Below are 21851 nucleotides of genomic sequence, written 5' to 3'. Positions count from 1 at the left end.
TTTTTATTAATTTTTAATTGACTCAGTTTCATGTTATATCAGTGAGAATTGTGGGCTTTTTGGTCAGTAAAAGAGGGATTCCATCAGTTCTGTCAGACCCCTAGAAGTTAAGAAATGCTTCCTGATATAAGTTATAGCAGTTCTTGCATGAAGATCTTTTGACACAAACACAACCAAACTCACACCGTCTCCCTGTTCATCAGGGGCCTCATGCATAAAAGAGTGTGCAGTTTTCACACTAAAACTTGGTGTACGTAAAAATTTAGAGAAGTGCAGCGCACAAAAAAATCGGATGCATAAAGCCGTGCACACGCACGTGGCCATGCACCTTTCCTTTATAAATCCTAATTTGCGGGAAATAGAGCCCAGCTGCTGGTCCGTCCTGTCGCCACCCACAAATACATATGTAAATTAGTATAAATACCCAGAAGTCTGCCGCCACGTGAAGCAATAACCATGGCAACGTCCTTGTTTTTAACAGAATAACTATTTATAATAATAATTATATATTTTATTTAAAAGGTGTTTAGAGGGCACATAATGTCACCTAGCAAAAGTAAAACTATGTTTTAAAGGAAAAAAGAATCCAAATTAAGGTCGTGCAAATACCTGTTTGAACAGTAGCGCGTTCACCCGGTATTTAAAGACAGACAGGGAGTCAGAGTATTCTTTGAGTGGGAATATGGACATTTATTCTAAATAGTAGAATTTTGGATGACACTTTATTTGAAGGGGGGTGAATAAGACTGACATGACACTGTCATAAAAACCTGTCATGAACATGAATAAGCCTTCATGAATATTTCTGACTGTTGTCATAAAGCGTCATTCGGTAAACTATGACACTTTTAATACAAAGTTGACATTATTCAAAATGTCTTTGTTATGACATTAACCAAGAAATCATTACCGATATAAATTTGTTATAAAAGTATTATTGATTGCACTTTAAAGATTAGGTAACATTGTTATTAAAGGTAACGTTTAAACACTAATGATTGATAATAAATTTTGATCAAATTAAAAGATGACTGTAACTTGTAAATATGCCAGATGTTGCTGTTCTTTATCTACATCATAAATATACCTATAGTATAGAAAATGTTTATGTTGGCTTGGCATTATTTCCCAGCTGCCAGAAGCAAGTTTCTCTGTTAGTTACCAGAGGAATTTGCGATTCATCAGATATCCAAAGTGTTTCCAGAACATCAATGAAACCTACTGCACTCATCTGTTTGTGTTTCTCCTGGTGCTCAGTGAGGTGTCGTGTAAGACTCTGGAGGGTTTTGATGGTCTGAAGATGCTGCTCTACCATGTGGCTCTTTCCATGAAGGACAGCAGCAGCAGCTCAGGCTGTGGGAGCAAGCTGCTGGCCAGACTGGTGAGTTCTGTTCTGATCTGATCATCTACCCAGTTTACTGGGTTTGTTCTTTATGATCGCCTTTCCCACACAAACACATTCTGTGTGTAAGTTGATGTTTTGCTTGATAATCTGAAAATCAAAGTTGTGTTCTCTGATTGGTCCCATTTTCTGCTGCTCATCTCGAGATTTTTTAGGCTCTTGCTCGTTCTAGCTTTGCTTTAAACTGTTTCCCATGTTCTTCTAATAATGTTTGCTACCTATGTGTATGTAAACTTGTGGTTTTAACTGTATTTTTGGTTCACCAAATAACCAAAGATCGTGTTGCTTATGTGAAATGGAAAAGTGCTGCATTTTTTACATGTTTGTATTTCTGTATGTTGTCTGTCAGATTCCCAGGAGCTATTTGATCCTACAGGAGGCAGTGATAGCAGAGAAGAAGAGAAGACATGCTGAAGGAGAGGTCCAGTACATGACTGAAGCTCAGTTACTCAGCATCATTGAACAGAACCCAGAGAGTGACATCAGAGATTATGAGGACCTGCAAACTGGTACGCAGACTGGAATGGAAACCCATTTCATGTTCTAACACTTGAATAATGTCTTAACTCATAAATGTTTTCAGGAGACCAGAGTGTTTATCCCATTTTACAGAGAAAGGACCTGGCTATGACTCTCTGCTTTTCTCTTCTTTGTACTTTGTCTAGCCATCAGTTTCCTGATTGAAACTGGAACCTTGCTGCACTTCCCTGACACCAGCCATGGCCTGTGTACTCTGTACTTCCTGTGTCCTGTGTGGCTGTCAGACTGCTTAGAGAGGATCGTGCATCTGAACTCCTGTCGGCCTGTCCCCAGGAATGGAGTGATCAAAGTGGAAGACCTCAGGGTGAGCCTTCAGTGTCTGTTGATGTGTTTAATGCTGATCTGAAGCTTCTGCAGACTCTCCTGCTGTGATCTCTGCTGTACAGAAGCTGCTGGCTGGAACAGGGTTCACCCAGGAGACAGAGGAGCAGTACTTCCAGTTTCTGGCAAAGTTTGAGATAGCTCTGCCTGTTGCCAATGACAGGTAAAACTGAGCAAATTTATTGGAAAGAGAATTTTTTTCCTATATTTTACTTGTCAATATAAAAAGTAGTAATGGAGACTTTTATTCCAGAGTTTATAATTTTTTCATCACATTTTAATCAAAAACAAAACATCAACAAAATAAGCAATATTTTCAATTCAATTCCTTTTTGCTGCTAAATTATTTAATAAACAGACATATGAGGTCAACAACAGATATTTATAGTTTAATATGTTATTCAGGTTCTTCAACCATCATGTTGGTGCAAAGGGTTTTTCTACCCCTTCATCTTTCCAGAGTTTCAGGAACTCCTGATCGTTCATGGAACTTCTGTAGAATGTTCAATGAGATACTGATATTAGCATCGGGGAAGTCTGTGCTACTACATGTTTAGCATTAAGATAATATTTTAGGCTTGAATAACTTCGCTGATAGGCTAACTACTTTTAGTGCAACTTGCACATGACAGGTTTTTTTCCAACCTTTCATCAGATTGTTTTTTTTAAGCAAAAAGAGAATGCCAAGTGTGCCAAGAGAGAAACAGCCTCGTCGTCCATTGATGTTATTTGCTGATGTCACTTGAGCATCAGATTTATTCGGGTATCAGAAGCACAACACAAAGGTTCTGGCAGAGAGGAACAGCTCAATTTAAACAGGAAGTAAACATAAATCTGATCCATCTGCCTTGACTGAACCAAACAATAACAATAGTTTAAAAGCTGGAGTCAGCATTCAATATGCTCACCGTTATAAACTGAATCATCTAGAAGAAGAACGGCGCCTGATAATGGAGTGAATAAATATACATTTTCCTGTTCATCTGCATTCTTGTTGTGTCTCTTCCTCTAGATACTTGCTGCCACATCTCCTTCCTCCAAAGCCAGCCATGGATATCCACAGCTTCCACCGGCACACCAACAACACGCTGCAGCGTCTCTTTAAGATGAGCTTCGTTCCCGCTGGCTTCTGGGAGCGCTTCATTGCCAGGATGCTCATCAGCCTCACAGAGATGGACCTTCAGGTGAGTGCTCCACTAGAGCCGCAGTAACCACTGTGTCACTGTAGGGACTTCTTCACGATTGACACATATTGTGGTATTCCTGCAGTCGTTTGATTCAGCCATAAACAGGAGCCTGAACCGCAGGAGTTCCCTGATCTATAGCTTCGCTGGCAGCCAGCAGAGGAACCGCTGCAGCACCTTCAGGGTCCGACGCAGCCAGACTATCTACTGGAAGGAGGGGCTTCTGGTCACTTTTGATGGAGGTTACCTCAGGTCAGAATGGGGGATGCATGAACGCTGACATTTACAGAGGAATGGTAGAGCACAGCTGGGCAGAAGGACAAAGTTGTTCATCAGAATTCAGAAAGATATGTCAACATTTGTCAAAAGAATTTTGACAAAGAAGAAATTTTTCACAAATCTCAATAAAGAACTGTTTCCTCAATCCATGGAGCGACCTTTAACCTCATCTCCAGCCAAAACCCAGAACTTCTTAAAGATTTGCACACCATTGGAGCATCAGCTGTCAAACATTAGCTGTTTACAGTCAGGTGGAAAACTTACAACACCGCATAAAAGCATGTGGATATATGGATATTTAATAATAATTCAACAAAACAGATTCAAGTAATAAGTCTTTATTTAAACTTAAAAACCATTTCAAACTTTACCCAGCACTGCGAAAGAGGTTTGTCCTGTTTAGAACCAGTTAGCCTGCTGTGCTCCTGTCTGTTGGACTGAAAGCAGACTGCTAGAGCTGTCTGCCGTGTTTTTATTGATTTGGTATTTGGTGTAGAACAAATTCTCATTTTCAACAAAAATAACCTCAAAACATGAAACAGAATCTCATACAGCAGAAAAGAATATCATAAAATACACAAACAAAAAATACAGCCATGTATTTGGTATATTTGGAGTAAAATCCCAGATGTTGTTCTCAGTGGGATTCTGTGGACTAAATGGAAGACTGCAAATAACTCACAACTGAAAGTGACGTGTGGGGCAAACTTTCCTCAGAGAATATCATAGTCTTACTGTTATTTACAAGAAGACAGGGTGTCCTAACTTTTTATATTTTAGAATACAGATTATTTTTGTTTGAGTAAAGCAGGGTAATATTTATGCTTAATTTAAACCACTTTCTTGTTCCAGTTGTAAATAACGAGCTTAGTCATCGACATGATAATATTATTTGTTAGAGAACAAAAATAAAATAAGGTGTTCTTGTTTTTCAGCATATTCTATTGGACTAATATAAATAAAATGTAAAAAAATACACACCAAAAAACAGCACTTTCAGCTACTCTGCTAGAGCTCATTTATTAAAAAGACTGATTGAATTTCTAAGACCTTGGCTGACGGAGGCCATGTGCTCATGTTTGCAGTGTGGAGTCGTCGGATGTTAACTGGAAGAAGATGAAGAGTGGAGGCATAAAGATCCTCTGTCAGTCAGACATCAGAGACTTCTCTGCCATGGCCTTCATCACTGACCATGTCAACTCTCTGATGGAACAGTGGTTTCCTGGTCAGCGCTCCTTTCTTCTCATACTTGTAGTTGAAAAGGAGGACAACTTCTTTTCACTTTAGGATGCTGTCCTGCTCTCATTTAAAATTTACACAGAAAGAAAATTAGTGCTGCTTGCACGTGTGATGTTTCCTAACAAAACACTTCTCGCTCTCAGATTTAATGCTTCTCACATGGAACCGTTCTGCTTCTGTCTGAGAGCCAGGAGAGAAATGTCCAGTGATTAGCTCACTCTCTGGTCTCTTCTCGATGCTGATCTTCACTGAATCGTAGTGTTGATCCCAGCATGTGTGAACTCCAGCCAGTGCTGAAGGTGTACAAATGCCACTGACTAGTAGGATTCACCTAAACCTTGTGTGAAGAACTACCTGGCAGCAATCCATTTCATGCAAGACCTTGTTCTGTTTTTACATATTTTTTTAGCTTTCTTGATGCTAATCAGCTGCTTCTAGTAGTAAAAGCCTTACCTTGTTGCCACGGTTACACACCATAACGATTCTCCTGGTTATTTAGCTTAGTGTTGCTTTTGCATCCATTAAAACAAGTAAATATTACTTTGTCTCCCTGTCCCTGCTCTAGCTTTGACAGGCACCCAGAGTGATGGGAGTCTCCTCATTGAGCAGTATGTGCCCTGCTCCCTGTGTGCCCCGAGGGACCAGCAGCAGCAGCAGGAGCAGGCGGAGGACGGCAGAAGAAGAGAAGCTGAGGTTCATTATTTCAACATGGAGGACTGTGTGCTGGCGGCTGTGGAACAGGAACACGTCGTCTGTCCTCAGCATCCGGAGCAGCCGATCCCTCTGCAGGAATTGGTCCCAGAACTGTTCATGACCGACTTCCCGGCACGGTAAACCGCTCTCATTAAACAAACCATACACTGCAGACTTATGGACTGTTGATCCTATGTTGAGGGAAGTCACTAAACATAGCATCAGGACTTTAAATGAGTCAAATATAAAGTCTCTTATTAGTAACAGTATTAAATGAGTTTATTGATTTTCAGTGGAAGACGGGTTGTTGCAGTGAGAGGTTCTATGATCAATAAAAGTTGACATAAATAGATTGTATTTCTTCTGTTCTCCTAATGCTTTTTACAGGGTTGTAGTAGATTGACACATTTAATATTTATTTACTTTAAACAGCACAATACTGACTGAGTAATTATGGCCTCATCCATAACAGAAACATCATCCCTGACCATCGCAACTTGATTCAAGTCAAAGTTTAGTTGCACCTAAAGTGCTAAAGGTACCATTAATGTTGGCTTGATGAACATCATGACTCACAGCTCAGCCAGGTGTTAATGGGTAAAGGGAAATGCCCATTAGCACATGCATGAGTGGCCCAGACAAACAGCACACATTTCTGGTTCTACAATCACTGCAGCATGTTCTGAAAGCATGCACAGCAGAGCTACAGCTAAGCATTACTTTAGAAAGTGATTATTCTGACGATTAATCAATAAATTAGATTTATAAAGTATTAAAAAATGGCATTGCATACATAAAATGGTAATAAACAAATACTTCCATTTTTTTCTTATATAAGAAAAGAAACACTTTATTGCCTAAAATATAATAACAGAATTTCTTTAGTAAGCACTTTGTAGCAAAGGAAGCATCTGCAGCTTACACATCCTCCTGACATCAACATGAGAAGTTCAGGTGTTTCTGGACTGAACATCAGTACAGAGCAGGGCTGACATGTTGAGTAGTTTTTGGATCGACCAGTCATAACTGGACCACAAAAGGTGCTTGATAGTATTTTTTAAGCTAAAATTGACACTTGAAAAATTCTAGTTAGATCATGTATACAAAGTTTTTTTTCTTTTTTTAATGGAAAATGTATAGGGTTTTTTTTATAAAGTTTGGCATAATTACTGCTCTGAGTGTGTTCTTTCAGCGAAATTTTCTTTTTTAAGTCTTAGCAGTTAATCAGTTACTAAATTGATGATTATTTCAATAATTGATCTATCATGATTAATCCGATTAATCATATCACCCCCAATGCGGACTCCTGTAATCTGCCCAGATGGACATGCACTATGGACATAACACAGTTATGTGTAAAGGAGGGTTTCTGGTTCTATTTGTGCAACATGTGGTCATTGCACATTATACATAATATTATAATGCAGAACTAAACACTGAAGGAATTTCCCAAGGGATGTCTATAGTTTAGGCATGCAGCTTATTAATTGGGATACTTACGTGTGTGTGTGTGTGCGTGTGTGTGTGTGTGTGTGTGTGTTAGGCTGTTTCTGGAGAAGGCTCAGCTGGAGCTGTGTGAGGAGGAACAGAACATCCTTGGTCAGGGTGGCAGTGGGACCATCATCTACAGAGCCAGATACAGAGACCAGCCGGTTGCTGTGAAGCTCTTCCACTTTAAGAGATGTCGTCAGCTGTCAGCCACCAGCGATACAGGTGCAATAGCTTTCTGTGATAGCTTTGTTTATGAAAGAACCCATCTGTTTGGAGAATAATTTTACATAAAAATAGCAAATTTACATGTTTAATATAAACTTAGCTGTATTGACCATAGGGCTAGTAGAGCAACTTCAGGTTTAGACATGCTGATTACTTCACAACCATTATATAAAACCCAGCATATGTTCAGTTACAAATATGTTGTCTCATTTTAATACAGTAATCCAGTGTTCCCCAACCCTGGTCCTCCAGGCACACTGACCTGCATGTTTTAGATGTTCCCCTGCTTCAACACACCCCATTCAGATGATTGCAATTCAGCAAAACCCTGTTAATCAGCCAACAATTGAAATCATGTGTGCTGAAGCAGGGGAACATCTAAAACATGCAGGTCAGTGTGCCTTGAGGACCAGGGTTGGGAAACAGTGCAGTAATCTATGTTCTGTTGACCTTTGACCTCCTTCCCATGAATGAGTAGAAATAACAGTCGATACAGAATCCAATACATAAAGCACTTAGTTGTTTATTTTTTTTTTCAGATTTTTTTCAGTTCCTAATGTTTTCATCAAACTTAATGTTTAGATTATCCAACAAATTTTAATTTTAATTTCAGAAATTCAGTGTCACATTTACAACATCAAAGATTTTATTTATTAAAGGGGACATGTCATGCAAATTCCACCTTTCCAGCCCTTAAATATTTTTTTTTTGTACTTTTGACTGTTCTCCCGGTGCTGCGTAGATATTTTTATACTCATTTTGGGTTATAGTTTTCAGTGTGTTCATTTTTCTCTCTTCATTACAATGTTTTTCTTGTTTATAGCATCACCACATTTGCTGCGGAACTACTAAGTAAGTAGTTCCGCAGCATAAAAGGTTATGATTTTAGAGTAATCAGTTTTGTGAATCCGCCATTCTTTTTTCTCGCATCAGTTTTGTAATCCAAGTTCGGTTCTGCCAAAGTTGCAAGTTAACAAGTCAAAACGTTCAGTTTTAGCATGGATTAGCACACGGGATTCTTTGCATCGCCCCCCGGTATCAGAGCCTCACAGTGTCTGGTTAAATTAGATTTTTCTCTGCAATGTATCCACTACAGAGAGGAAAATCCATTTGCACGGATCCCTCAAGGACGATTGCTTTAGCAGCTTGTGCCAGTATCAAAGAATTTTCCAAAATACTTTGTCTGAATGAGGCCTCAATGGCCTTAGTTTAGGTCAGAGTTCATTCAATTAAATTCAAAAAGTACTTTTTTTTATGCCAAAGAAAAACTAAATGTTGTCATAATTCAATTCGTCCAATTAGCTGGTGATGAAGATGCTGTGAGCAGAAAAGATCTGCAGTAGCAGTCCTTTGAATCTGAAGATGCCTCTGACTGAAGACTGTTGGTGTATGACAACCTGTCATGATATGCTAACAGCTTGTCATGAGTGGGTAAAGGACATCTTTCTTTGCAGAAAGAAAGATGTCCTTTACCCACATCTTTCTGCAAAGATGTGGGTAAAGGAAGTCTAAGAATGAGAGTTAACCCTTATAGTGTTAACTTTTTTTATATGGTGGAAATATGGATAAAACATGTTAGCTGCTGCTGCTATCTTTTATAATATCCCTTAGTTTATTAAACACATGACAGTAACAAGCACTTGTTTGGCTCTCAGACACCATGGTAAAGCACCTGCAGTTCGTTAAGGCGTGTTGCAGCTTCTCTGAGTTCCGTCAGGAGGCCAGCATGTTGCATTCTCTGCAGCATCCCTGCATCGTGGCTCTGGTGGGCATCAGCATTCATCCCCTGTGCTTCGCGCTGCAGCTAGCGCCTCTGGGCAGCCTCAACACAGTGCTGGAGAAGAGGCACAAAGGCAAATGCTCTTACAACCATCTGTCTGCTCATTTCCTCAGAATGCCTCCAACATTTTCTCACTTGAACACTTTGTGTCTCTTGCCTAGGCTCAGAGTACATGCCTCTTGGTCACATGTTAACCTTTAAGGTAGCGTATCAGGTTGCAGCAGGACTGGCCTACCTCCACAGAAAGAACATCATCTTCTGTGACCTGAAGTCGGACAACATTCTGGTGTGGTCCCTGGAGGTGTGTATGCGGCTTCCTGCGCCAGCAGTCTGGAGGCTTGAGGGCTTCTGCTCATTAAACTTTGCTGCTCCAGGTTCAGGATCCCATCAACGTTAAGCTGTCTGATTATGGAATCTCTCGGCAATCCTTCCATGAGGGGGCGCTGGGAGTGGAGGGAACCCCAGGATACCAGGCTCCCGAGGTCCGACCGGGCATTGTATACGACGAGAAGGTATTTATTACTTCCCTTACAGCTCTTACAGATCTTTACAGCTTATAATGTAGTTATGCCAAGCTGCTGGTCTTATTGTTCTGTAGTGCTTGAATGGACAATTCATTTAGACTTTCAGTCTCTATAGCTGGTAGAAGCAAACTGCAACGAACATCTGCTAAAGATGCTTTATTAAACATGGATTATAGGCTGGGGGTATACATGTACCACACACTGTTCAGATTTTTATTTGCATGAAAATAATTTTAAATAATGGGATCATACATTATTTCGCAGAAATTTAAAACATGTTGGTCTATCTATCACAAGAAACACCTCCATCCATCCATCCATCCATTTTCTTCCGCTTATCCGGGGTCGGGTCGCGGGGCCAGCAGCTTCAGAAGGGAGGCCCAGACTTCCCTCTCCCCAGCCACTTCTTCCAGCTCCTCTGGGGGAACCCCAAGGCGATCCCAGGCCAGCCGAGAGACATAGTCCCTCTAGTGTGTCCTGGGTCTTCCCCGAGGCCTCCTCCCGGTGGGACGTGCCCGGAACACCTCACCAGGGAGGCTTCCAGGAGGCATCCTGACCAGATGCCCAAGCCACCTCAACTGGCTCCTTTCAAAGTGGAGGAGCAGCGGCTCTACTCTGAGTCCCTCCCGGATTACCGAGCTTCTCACCTTAGAGAAGGGAGAGCCCAGCCACCCTGCAGAGGAAACCCATTTCGGCCGCTTGTATCCGTGATCTTGTTCTTTCGGTCATGACCCAAAACTCATGATCATAGATGAGGGTGGGAACGTAGATCGACCGGTAAATCGAGAGCTTTACTTTTTGACTCAGCTCTCTTTTCACCACGACGGACCGGAACAGCGCCCGTTTCACGGCAGACGCTGCCCCAATCCGCCTGTCGATCTCCCACTCCCTTCTTCCCTCATTCGTGAACAAGATCACCAGATACTTGAACTTCTCCACTTGAGGCAGGACGACCCCCCTGACCTGGAGAAGGAAGTCTACCCTTTCCCGGCTCAAGACCATGGCCTCGGATTTGGAGGCACTGAGCCTCATCCCGGCCGCTTCACACTCTGCCGCGAACCGCTCCAGCGAGAGCTGCTGATCACGATCTGATGAAGCCAACAGGACCACATCATCCGCAAAAAGCAGAGATGCGATCCTAAGGCCACCAAAACGGATCCCCTCAACACCTCGGCTGCGAATAGAAATTCTGTACATGCAGGTAATGAACAGAATCGGTGACAAAGGGCAGCCATTGGCGGAGTCCAACTCTCACCGGAAACGAGCCCGACTTACTGCCGGCAATGCGGACCAGACTCTGACACCGGTCATACAGGGACCTGACAGCCCGTATCAAAGGGCCCGGTACCCCATACTCCCGGAGAACCCCCCACAAGGGCCCCCTGGGGACACGGTCGAACGCCTTCTCCAAGTCTGCAAAACACACGTAGACTGGTTGGGCGAACTCCCATGCACCCTCCAGGACCCTGCTGAGGGTGTAGAGCTGGTCCAGTGTTCCACGACCAGGACAAATACCACACTGCTCTTCCTGAATCCGAGGTTCGACTGTCCGATGGACCCTCCTCTCCAGGACCCCTGAATAGACCTTTCCAGGGAGGCTTAAGAGTGTGACCCCCTCTGTAATTGGAGTACACCCTCCGGTCCCCCTTTTTAAACAGGGGGACCACCACCCCAGTCTGCCAATCCAGGGGAACTGCCCCCGATGTCCATGCGATATTGCAGAGTCGCGTGAACCAACACAACCCTACAACATCCAGAGCCTTAAGAAACTCCGGGTGGATCTCATCCACCCCCGGGGCCCTGCCACCGAGGAGCTTTTTGACCACCTCGGCAACCTCGTCCCCAGAGACTGGAGAGCCCAACCCAGAGTCCCCAGGCTCAGCTTTCTCAACAGACGGCATGTTGGTGGGATTGAGGAGGTCTTCGAAGTATTCCGCCCACCAGCCCACAACGTCCCGAGTTGAGGTCAGCAGCACACCATTCCCACTATAAACAGTGTTGGTGCTGCATTGCTTCCCCCTCCTGAGACGCCGGATGGTGGACCAGAATCACCTCGAAGCCGAACGGAAGTCTTTCTCCATGGCCTCTCCAAACTCCTCCCACGCCCGAGTTTTTGCCTCTGCAACCACCCAAGCTGCATGCCGCTTCGCCCACCGGTACCCATCAGCTGCTTCTGGAGTCCCACAGGCCAAAAAGGCCCAATAGGACTCCTTCTTCAGCTTGACAGCATCCCTCACCGAAGGTGTCCACCTACTGGTTCAAGGGTTGCCGCCGCGACAGGCATCAACAACCTTGCGCCCGCAGCTCCGATAAACCACCTCGGCAATGGAGGCACGGTGCATGGTCCACTCAGACTCAATGTCCCCAACCTCCCCCGGAACGTGTTCGAAGTTCTGCCGGAGATCGGAGTGAAAGCTCCGTCTCACAGGGGACTCCGCCAAATGTTCCCAGCAGACCCTCACTACACGTTTGGGCCTGCCAGGTCTGACCGGCTTCCTCCCCCACCACCGGAGCCAACTCAAGGTAGTGGTCAGTGGACAGCTCCGCACCTCTCTTCACCTGAGTGTCCAAGACATTTGGCCGCAGATCCGATGAAACGATGACAAAATCGATCATCGAACTGCGGCCTAGTGTGTCCTGGTGCCAAGTGCACATATGGACACCCTTATGCTTGAACATGGTGTTGGTGATGGACAATCCGTGACGAGCACAGAAGTCCAACAACAGAACACCACTCGAGTTCAGATCGGGGGGGCCGTTCCTCCCAACCACGCCCCTCCAGGTCTCACTGTCATTGCCAACGTGAGCGTTGAAGTCCCCCAGTAGAACAAGGGAGTCCCCAGGAGGGGCACTCTCCAGTACCCCCTCTAAGGACTCCAAAAAGGGTGGGTAATCTGAACTGTTGTTCGGCCCGTAAGCACAGACAACAGTCAGAACCCGTCCCCCCACTCGTAGGCGGAGGGAGGCTACCCTCTCGTTCACCGGGGTAAACCCCAACTTACAGGCGCCGAGATGGGGGGGCAACAAGTATGTCCACTCCTGCCTGGCGCCTGTCACAGTGGGCAACTCCAGAGTGGAAGTACGTCCAGCCCCTCTCAAGGAGACTGGTTCCAGAACCAGAGCCATGCGTCGAGGTGAGGCCAACTATTTCTAGCCGGAACCTCTCAGCCTCGCACACTAGCTCCGGTTTCTTCCCCACCAGAGAGGTGAAGTTCCACGTCCCAAGAGCCAGCTTCTGCAGCCGAGGTTCAGACCGCCAGGGTCCCCTCCCTCGGCTGCCGCCCGTTACACACTGCACCCGACCCCTTTGGCCCCTCTGACAGGTGATGAGCCCATTGGAAGGGGTACCCACGTCTCCTCTTCGGGCTGAGCCCGGCCGGGCTCCGTGGGTAAAAGCCTGGCCACCAGGCGCTCGCCATCGTGCCCCACCTCCAGGCCTGGCTCCAGAGTGGGGTCCCGGTGACCCGCGTCCGGGCGAAGGAACGCTAGATCCAAGGTTGTTGTACATCATAAGGGGGTCTTCGGGCTGCGCTTTGTCTGGTTCCTCACCTAGGACCTGTCTGCCTTGGGTGACCCTACCAGGGGCATAAAGCCCCAGACAGCATAGCTCCTAGGATCATTGGAACACTCAAACTCCTCCACCACAATAAGGACAAGAAAAACGAGAGGACAAGAAAAACCTGTACAACACATAATGATATTTAGATATTTTTCATACCTGTGGCAGATTCAGGCTTAGTTTTAGCAAAATGTTTCTTCTGATTATTTTTTTGGAACCCAGACTTATAGCTCATGCAGAATCAGAGGAGGGAGCTAAACATTAGGGTGATGGCTTTTCGACTTGGAGCTCATGAATGAATTTGGATAAACCAATAATATTTTATCTGCTTATTGTTGATAAATCTACATCGCATTTTTATAATGAAAGTAAATGAACAAGGGTAAAATATGTTCCTCTTTTTTGCTTGACTGAAATGATTTTAAATCTGAATCTGCCAGAAGTTTGGATCATTTTTGGGTGGAGTTGTGATATTCTGTTCCTAGAGCAGCTACTCTTGTTCCTGGGCCTGTGTTTGGACATTTCCACTGTAACGCTGCTGAATGCTTTCTGCTCTCTCCCGTCCATCCAGGTGGACATGTTCTCCTATGGAATGGTTCTGTATGAGCTGTTGTCTGGGCTGAGGCCGGCTCTGGGGAACCACCAGCTCCAGATAGCCAGGAAGCTCTCCAGAGGCATCCGGCCGGTGCTGGGCGGTCTGGAGCAGGTCCAGTTCTACAGCCTCCACACCCTGATGACTGAGTGCTGGGACACCAAGCCTGAGAAGGTGAGTCCATCAGCAAAACGCTGAAGGTTTTTGTCTTGTTGTCTTCATGGATCCTGTGATGTCACATCATATTACTGACATGTCATTTCATGGACACACCAGGTCATTTCTAATATCTAGACAGTTTCCGAATTTGTTACGTAATGCTACAGTATGTCATTTTGATTAAAAATCATGTGTTTTATACATATTTGTTAAAATTGTCACTATGATGTGACAGTTTGATATGAGAAAATCTATGAAAAAAAGTCAAGCAAGTCTAGCTCCTACTGCCATTTGCAGAAATAGACCACTCAGTCAGAAACAACCAATCAGAGCCAGGAGGCATGTTTTAGCGCTGTCAATCTTCCTCTTATACACATTGCTCACATCCTCCCCCTTGCTTTCTGCTACGCTGCAGCTGGTTCTACACAACTGGAGCTTCCCACAAATGCTAAGGCTAATTAGCATGGTCAGTGAAGATGGCAGATAAGTGATTTTCCTGGAATGGTAAATTGCTTCTCTGCCATTAGCACATTGAGCAACAAGTACATGAGGTTGATTGACAACACTAAGCCCCTCGTCTTGGCTCTGATTGGTTGCTTTGGACTGAGCATCTGGCAGCTGGACCACAGGGAGAAAGCAGACGAGACTCATTTTTTCACAGAATATCTGTCTCATATTCTATTGTCACAACATAGTGACAGATGTAAAAAAAAAAATTCAAAAAAGTTACTTATTGTGGCTTTAAGGAGCATGCCATGTTTTATTGGTTTTATTTTAAAGTATCACTTATTTTATTCTCATTTTCTGGCGTTTGATTTTTGGATCATACAAAACAGACTCTATGTTACAAACTGAATCCAGATCTTCTTCTCACTCTTTCTCTCTTCAGTTTTATATGTTGAATTCTCAGCCCCACTTACCCTGTTCCCCTAAACACAAATTCCAACTCTAGCCCACAGTAGACTTGGTAGACCATAACGGAGTGGGACCTCTCTGGTTGCCTGTCAGATCAAGAGACCAGAGAGGAACTGACCATGATCAGGACCGCCCGTCCTGAAGAACTTTCATAAAACCTGCTAACTGTGATCCTACAGCACCTCTGTTATGCTGAAAGTATTATATTGTTTTTTCTTCGTAATATAATATGTCACTATTAAGGCATTTACTGCCCAGCGGTAAACTGTGGTGTAATTATGTAAACTAAAATATCTACATGTGGTGCATGCAAAAATGAGGAAGTAAAGCAGGAAGAGTTCCAAAATGTGCAATACTTCTGAGGAACTAACACTTAATGTCACTCCCTGCTAATTAGGAGCTACTTTTATTTGTAACTGTAAAACTATAAAAGTTATTAATCATGAGAACCGTAATTTTTAGTAAGCATAGAGCCAGATATAGTCAGTTTTTCCAAGGGGAGTATCACGAGAACTTCAGTGTACCAATCCTCTACTTTAGGACAGTTCCTAGAAGTCCAGTATTTGAGGATCATTTTTCTTACACATATAAAAGGATTTCAATCAGCTTAGCGTTGTCGTCGTTTCTTTTGCCATCTACTGTAGCTGTGAGAATGCATGAATGAGCTTGGATGTAAACCAAAACCGTTCGGTCCATGTGTGGGCTGTACCAGGGATGTACAGTAGAGTAATTGTGCAAACTATTTTAAAAACAGAGGTTCCTGGAAATATCTAATATCTCGATTTTATTTTGTTTTTATCCTATAAAGCATTCATGGGTGTTCTGAAAGCACTAACAGATAAAATGCATAAATTAATATGTTCAACCATATTGCATGTGTGTGTTTAGAGGCCAGTGGCACTGCGGTGTGTGAGACAGATGGAGGAGCCCAGCTTCCCCTGCCTTAGGTATCTGTTGTCCTGCGACAGCCAGTCACAGCTCTTCTTGTCCCAGCTGCAGGGATGCAGTGCTGTCTTCTGGCACGGAGACAACGAGGACAGGTTTGTCTCCATTTAGATGTCTCCTCTTCACTGCTCTGGAAATCAAATGTTCACTCCGTCCTTTTAATCAAGCAAAGCATTAAATCGTTAAAGAACAACATGGTGATGCCAAACTCTCAAAAATATTGGCCTTGTACTGAGTCTTCTAACCTGACAACAATATTATTATGAAATGACATATTTTAATTTAATCCTTATATTTTAAATACTGACCCAACAGTGAGCATGGTATGACTGAAGCCAAACACACTCATTACATTTTATTCCCTCATTTAACAGATGGAGACAGCAACATGATGAGATTTACCAAGAAATTAATCTTTCTATCGACTACACTGGAAAGTGTGTCCATGTACATATATGGTCAAAGGTTTTGGCTGCAGAATAAACTTTTTTGGCTTCTAGTAAGGGTTCACTGATTGGTCGACACATTTCCGTAGTTTTGGGAGATCAGCGATCAGCCGATAATTCGATGAGAAACCGATCTCATCTTCCTCCAAAAAGCTCTGACAGTCAGCCGCTGTCCCCTCCTGCTCTGCCTTACAGAGGGCCGCCTGTCAGAGCCGCCCTTCAGGTCACATCTGAACATATGTGGCTAACAAAAATCCTCTCACTGATCCTCTCACTTACCAATTTTGTTGCTTTTCTTAGCAACTTTTCAGACCTCTCTAGCAACTTTTTTATTTTCAAAATGGCAACTAGCGACAAACTTCTTTCTGTTATTGGAGAGCAACGCTCTGAACTCTTTCTTTATGTTAGAAAGCAGTTAAAATGTGTTTGTGTTGTTTCACAGGTATTGCTCAGGTTTGACAGTATCTGCAGGTCAGGCTTTTAAAGTTTGGTGAGCCAGAAGATTTTTAACACAATTTACACTGAAGAACATCCAATAAGCTTAAAATACATGAAATTCCTGTAAAGAGGGAACATTTCCCAAAATGACTGTTTTTCATCATAACACTTTTTTGTCTCACTTGGTGGCTATAGATAAAATCCTGACTGATGATTTTCATTGTGAAAATTGTGTTTTGTTGGCTGCTATTGAGAATTTAAAATGTGCAATGAAAGCAGCTTTATGCCCACATGCAGTTGTCCGTTGTCCCCTCACTATCATCATCCTGGATAAAGAAAGGAGTAAAAACTAGATTGTTGTCTACTATCTGTAACCTCAAGTAGGTTCATTCTGAGCTTCTGGAACTCCACAGTGTGATCAGTGGTAGTCTGGTTCCTCACTACAGACTCAAGGTGACTGGGCAAGTCTTTATTTTGGGGCAGAAAACCTTTTCGGTCTCTCAATAAGCTGCAGTGTTTTGCTAGCTCTAGGAGTGTGTGTTCACCAAACACACAGCTGGTACCAACGTGTCGAATGGATCAAACTCTGGATTATATTTGGTGCTTCTGATTGTTTGGTCTTACGTTCTTGTTGGTTTCCCATGCATTGTGCAGAAACTACAGTGTGGTGAATGTGGAGAAGGGCCAGGTGGATGTAAAGAGGATGTGTTGTCCTGGCAACAGGATCAGCTGCCAGATAAAAATGCAAAATTCTCTATGGATAGCTACTGAGGTATGAACAATAATAACACTAATATTTATATGTGTTTTGGAGTATAATCAATGTAGGGTTTGGGCTGATTCTTTCTGTTCTTATCTGAAAGGAGCAGGAGGTGTTTGTCCACAGCCTGAAGGACATGTGTCCCCTCAGTCAGCCTCAGAAACGCCTGTCCTGTCCAGCTGTGGTCACCTGTCTGTTCCACGTTCCAGCTGCAGAGCAAGTCAGTTCCAAAGGCAGCAGACACAAACATACACAAATACACACAAACACACACAAATACACAGCTCATCTGTGTTCCTCTTAGCTGGCCCAAACATGTTGGCCAAATGGCCCATAATAAGCAAACCAGTGGTCTCCAACCTGCGGCTCCAGAGCCACAAGTGGGTCTTTGGACACACCACAGTGACTCAGATGATCTTTGCTAAAAGTGATAAAGAACCATTTTCTGACATATTTTATATATAGATATCATAAAAAAGTGACAATTTAAGTAGTTCTTCAGATGCATTTGGTTTTACTGGAAATCTTTCTTAGAGCAAGTCTTTTTGTCGTTGGAAACTGACGTTTTTTTTCTCCACAAATATCAAAATACCACCCCATTTTTGCCAAAAAAAAAAAGTTTTTCTTTCTTTGCCTGCATAAGAAAGCTTCGGAGCTTCTTACTGCTGTAAGATACTAACATGAGACTCTAGAAGTAGTAAACTCTTTCCAAGCTGGAGAGGTTTGCCCTCTGAAAAGACCAGAATTGCTCATTGGCCACCTGGATTTATTTTTAGCCAATAAACCATTGCTGTACAACCTGCCTGGTTTTTAAGACAACAAAAAAGGAAAAAAAAAAAAAAAATTAGCCATGTTTTCATCTACTGGTTAGAACAGAATCAACTTTCATAATTTGCCTGGCCTACTTCCTAAACAAACAGGAAGTAGAGGTTGAGGACACTTGAAAACAACAGAAAGAGTCTTTCCCTCCAAACTGAAGGTTTACAGTCAGATATTTTTCAGAGATGAAAAATGTTTGACTGTAAGGCAAAATGTCTATGCCTTACCAGGTCTGTGCCTGGTAAGGCATAGACCCAGCAGTGTATGTGAAGATTTGCTACAGCAGAACTTATTTGGCTGATATGTTTCATCTCTCCTTTGGTGCATTAACTCTTTATTGGAAAATCCAAAACTACCTCAGCTAGCATAAAAATTGTTTTATGAAATGTAGGATGTTTGAATTTTATTTTGAAGTTCATCATTTCCATCAAACTTTCCTAATGCAATACTTCAAAATGCACATTTAGAAAAGTTTATGGAAACACTCCTTGTGACAAAACTGTTAAAATGGAAAGAAACTGCTGCATTACCCTGTCTGTGCTGAGGTGATGATAACAGGACACGACAACCAAACACCCACAGGCGGTCTGTCCTGGTGCCCATGCAGAAGCTCTGTTCATGAAAAACGCTCTTGGAAGTTCATACTTATTTTATATATAAGACTTTCTGACATTAATGAGTTAGAGCTCCAAAGGACAGGAAGGAGAGCTTAGCTGCCAAAGATAGTAAACATAAACCCACTATTATGAACAATGAGTTGGTTACACTTTACTGCTGACTTTAGAACAGAATGTAACCAAAGTGAAACAATCTGTTGTTCATCATGAGTGCTTGATGTTGAATGTTGTGTGCACTAAGATATATGTTCCTGTTTGACATAAATAAAGTGAATGCCCTAAATACCCAACTGATCAGAATACCTTAGCCCCTCCCACCTTCCTTAAAGGGTCATAGTAATGTCACACACACACACACACACACACACACACACACACACACACACACACACACACACACACACACACACACACACACACACACACACACACACACACACACACACCACCACCTCCTTCTCATATTTTTACGGGTTTGTATTCTGGTTTGACCAAGGCTCATTCATTTGACACAACAAATGTGAATCCAAACAGCAAAGTTCCTGATCCTAATTTTTGTTTTAGACTATTTAATGAGACTATAAAAACCTTATTATGATGTAATTATGAGAAACATATCACTTTAAAATTGCGACAGATCTGCTTTTTCCCATTGCTCAATATTCATCAAAGCAACCTGCTTAACTCCAGGAGTGGAGTTCTTACAAGCCATATTAGAGCTTGCAAGAATTTACAAGCTCTAATATGGCAGTCTGCCTAATTATCCTGAATGTGTGCTGGTTATGCAGAGCAGTATTTACCTTCTTGGATGTTTTATCCTTTCGTTACATTTACAAATAAACGTTAATGAACAAAATGTGGCTTTTTGACAATTACTGTAAAAAAACAACAAACCTTTAATGTTAAATAGAAACTTGATACAGATTTGACTCTACTCGGTTTGGCTGCGACTTATTTAAATTCTCTCTGACAACAATCGATTACTGACCGTTGTTTACGCTCCGCAACATTTTTCTCTTGCATGGTCCACGTGTTCAAACAGAAAAAGGGAATCACTCATTCAGTGTTGTGACTCCGACAGCATGGAATCAGTTCCAGTCTGAACTAAAATGTTGGATCTTATTTCATTGGAATTTTTTCAAGCGGTTCTTAAAAACACTCAACGTGATTGTATTCATCAATGTCATTGCTTTTAATCTGTTTTGAAATTTGTTTTAAACTTATGTATTTGTTTTAATTTTCTTACTTTTGTGTAACCAGGTCGTTGTGTGCTGCTGGTTAAATAAATGAAGAAATGGCAAGGAAAGAAACTGATTTCTGCAAAATAATGAGAATTAGATCAAAATATTTAACATAACATAACATTCACTATTTAACATGTGATTCCATAAATATCCACCTTTTTAAGGTGACTGACTTATTTTAATAAGACAGTCAAAAACAAACAGGAAGATAACACAGAAATAACAAATTTAAAAATGACGTATTTCCCTAAAAGTACTAGACAGTGTGCATGAATATATTTCCTAATATGGTAAACAGAGATGTTTTCCTTCTCTACCCAGAGCCTGGCCAAGGTGTTTGCTGGGATGTCTGACGGTTTGGTGGCTGTCTATACCTTGGTGGACGACCTTCCTCTGGACGGAGAGATGTACCTTTGTTCACACACCTTAAACAAGACCGTATTTGGCTTGAAGGACTCTGACCCGAGGCAGAGGCCCTACCCCGTCCAGAGCATGGCTCTGCTCAGCAGCGGCTCTCAGGTGACCATGAAGCCACATTTTCCCTCTTTATCATGGTTCAGATCCCAGAGCTCATCATATAGTTTGTGTTTTCCACTCCTGGAGTTAAACTGATAGTTTGTTGTGTGTGTTTTCCAGCTCTGGTTCTCTAACGGACCGGGCCTGCTGGTCATTGACACCAGCAGTCTCCAGGCAGTGCGAAGGCTGGAACCGTACAAGGCTCCATCGTCCGTAGTGAGCATGACCACTAGCTTCAGTCTGTGTGGAGAGGAAGCCGTGTGGACGCTGGATGACCATAGCAACACGCTCAAGCTGTACTACGCCGCCTCATATGAGCTGTGTGCCACCTACTGGTAGGTGTTTATCAACCCATTTGGGTCACAGAGGCAGCAACCAGTGGTCAACAAAATGTCCTTTTAAGCTACATTAATCTAAGCAGACGGATAGCTTTTGATGGTCATTTCTTGCTGAAATAGACTCTTGAAATTTACTTTGGAGTTCTGTTTTTTGTGAATTCAGACTCTGTTGGGTTTTACTTTCTCATTTACAATAATGGGTTGCCAGTGTAAGAGAACTATTGTAAGCATACAGCACATCATAAATATCTGAAATTGTGCTAAAATTAAACATAATTGCATAAAACAACCTCTTCAGAAATTATAAGTAATTTTTAATGATTTATGGTTGGAATGGTTCACGTCAATAAATCACAGGATTCTGTACTGATTACATTAACTTCCAGATGAGCCTAGAAACTACATGCTAGAGGTGTATCCATATGAAAATGGATCCACCTCTGGGTCCATTTCAATATGCAACATTTATAATGCTGATAACTGATATTTATTGATATTATAGAGGTAATGGGTATTACACTACCATTTCAATATCTTCAAAAGAAAAACGACCGCACTTCTGACTTCACCAGCCCTTCCCTGCTTCAGTTAAACTCCCACAATTCTGTGCTGGATCATTGTCACATGACACCAACAGCAACCAGATGGAATTAAATATCGGTTGTTAATATAGGCCCACTTTTATCAGCTTGATAATGATATGTTAAAAAATGACTAATATCAGACTAATACCGATGTTGGTGTCGATATATCATGGAACACATGCTACTATTGAAAATTAGTATCATTGTCCGCTTCTTGGATTGACATTTACCAGAGGAGTAA

The 21851-nt window shown here is 42.5% G+C and overlaps 1 protein-coding gene across 2 annotated transcripts in view; it reads left to right on the top strand.

Annotated features, from left to right (window-relative positions):
• Positions 1-21851, top strand: part of lrrk1 (leucine-rich repeat kinase 1) — a 63981-nt gene that overhangs the window by 36287 nt on the left and 5843 nt on the right. For both annotated transcript variants that reach the window (XM_081604898.1, XM_081604899.1), the window contains exons 18-35: positions 1258-1381; positions 1752-1911; positions 2068-2246; positions 2329-2426; positions 3276-3447; positions 3533-3699; positions 4812-4951; positions 5531-5795; positions 7202-7371; positions 9030-9227; positions 9316-9455; positions 9529-9666; positions 13809-14003; positions 15792-15943; positions 17387-17504; positions 17596-17712; positions 20494-20691; positions 20809-21023. In XM_081604898.1, the coding sequence (XP_081461024.1) occupies positions 1258-1381; positions 1752-1911; positions 2068-2246; positions 2329-2426; positions 3276-3447; positions 3533-3699; positions 4812-4951; positions 5531-5795; positions 7202-7371; positions 9030-9227; positions 9316-9455; positions 9529-9666; positions 13809-14003; positions 15792-15943; positions 17387-17504; positions 17596-17712; positions 20494-20691; positions 20809-21023 (2946 nt within the window). The remainder of the gene's footprint in view (positions 1-1257; positions 1382-1751; positions 1912-2067; positions 2247-2328; positions 2427-3275; positions 3448-3532; positions 3700-4811; positions 4952-5530; positions 5796-7201; positions 7372-9029; positions 9228-9315; positions 9456-9528; positions 9667-13808; positions 14004-15791; positions 15944-17386; positions 17505-17595; positions 17713-20493; positions 20692-20808; positions 21024-21851) is intronic.

This window comes from Poecilia reticulata, chromosome 3, assembly GCF_904066995.2.
Source record: "Poecilia reticulata chromosome 3, P_reticulata-male-v2, whole genome shotgun sequence".
Lineage (NCBI taxonomy): Eukaryota > Metazoa > Chordata > Actinopteri > Cyprinodontiformes > Poeciliidae > Poecilia > Poecilia reticulata.
This window is presented reverse-complemented; position numbering and strand designations above follow the sequence as displayed.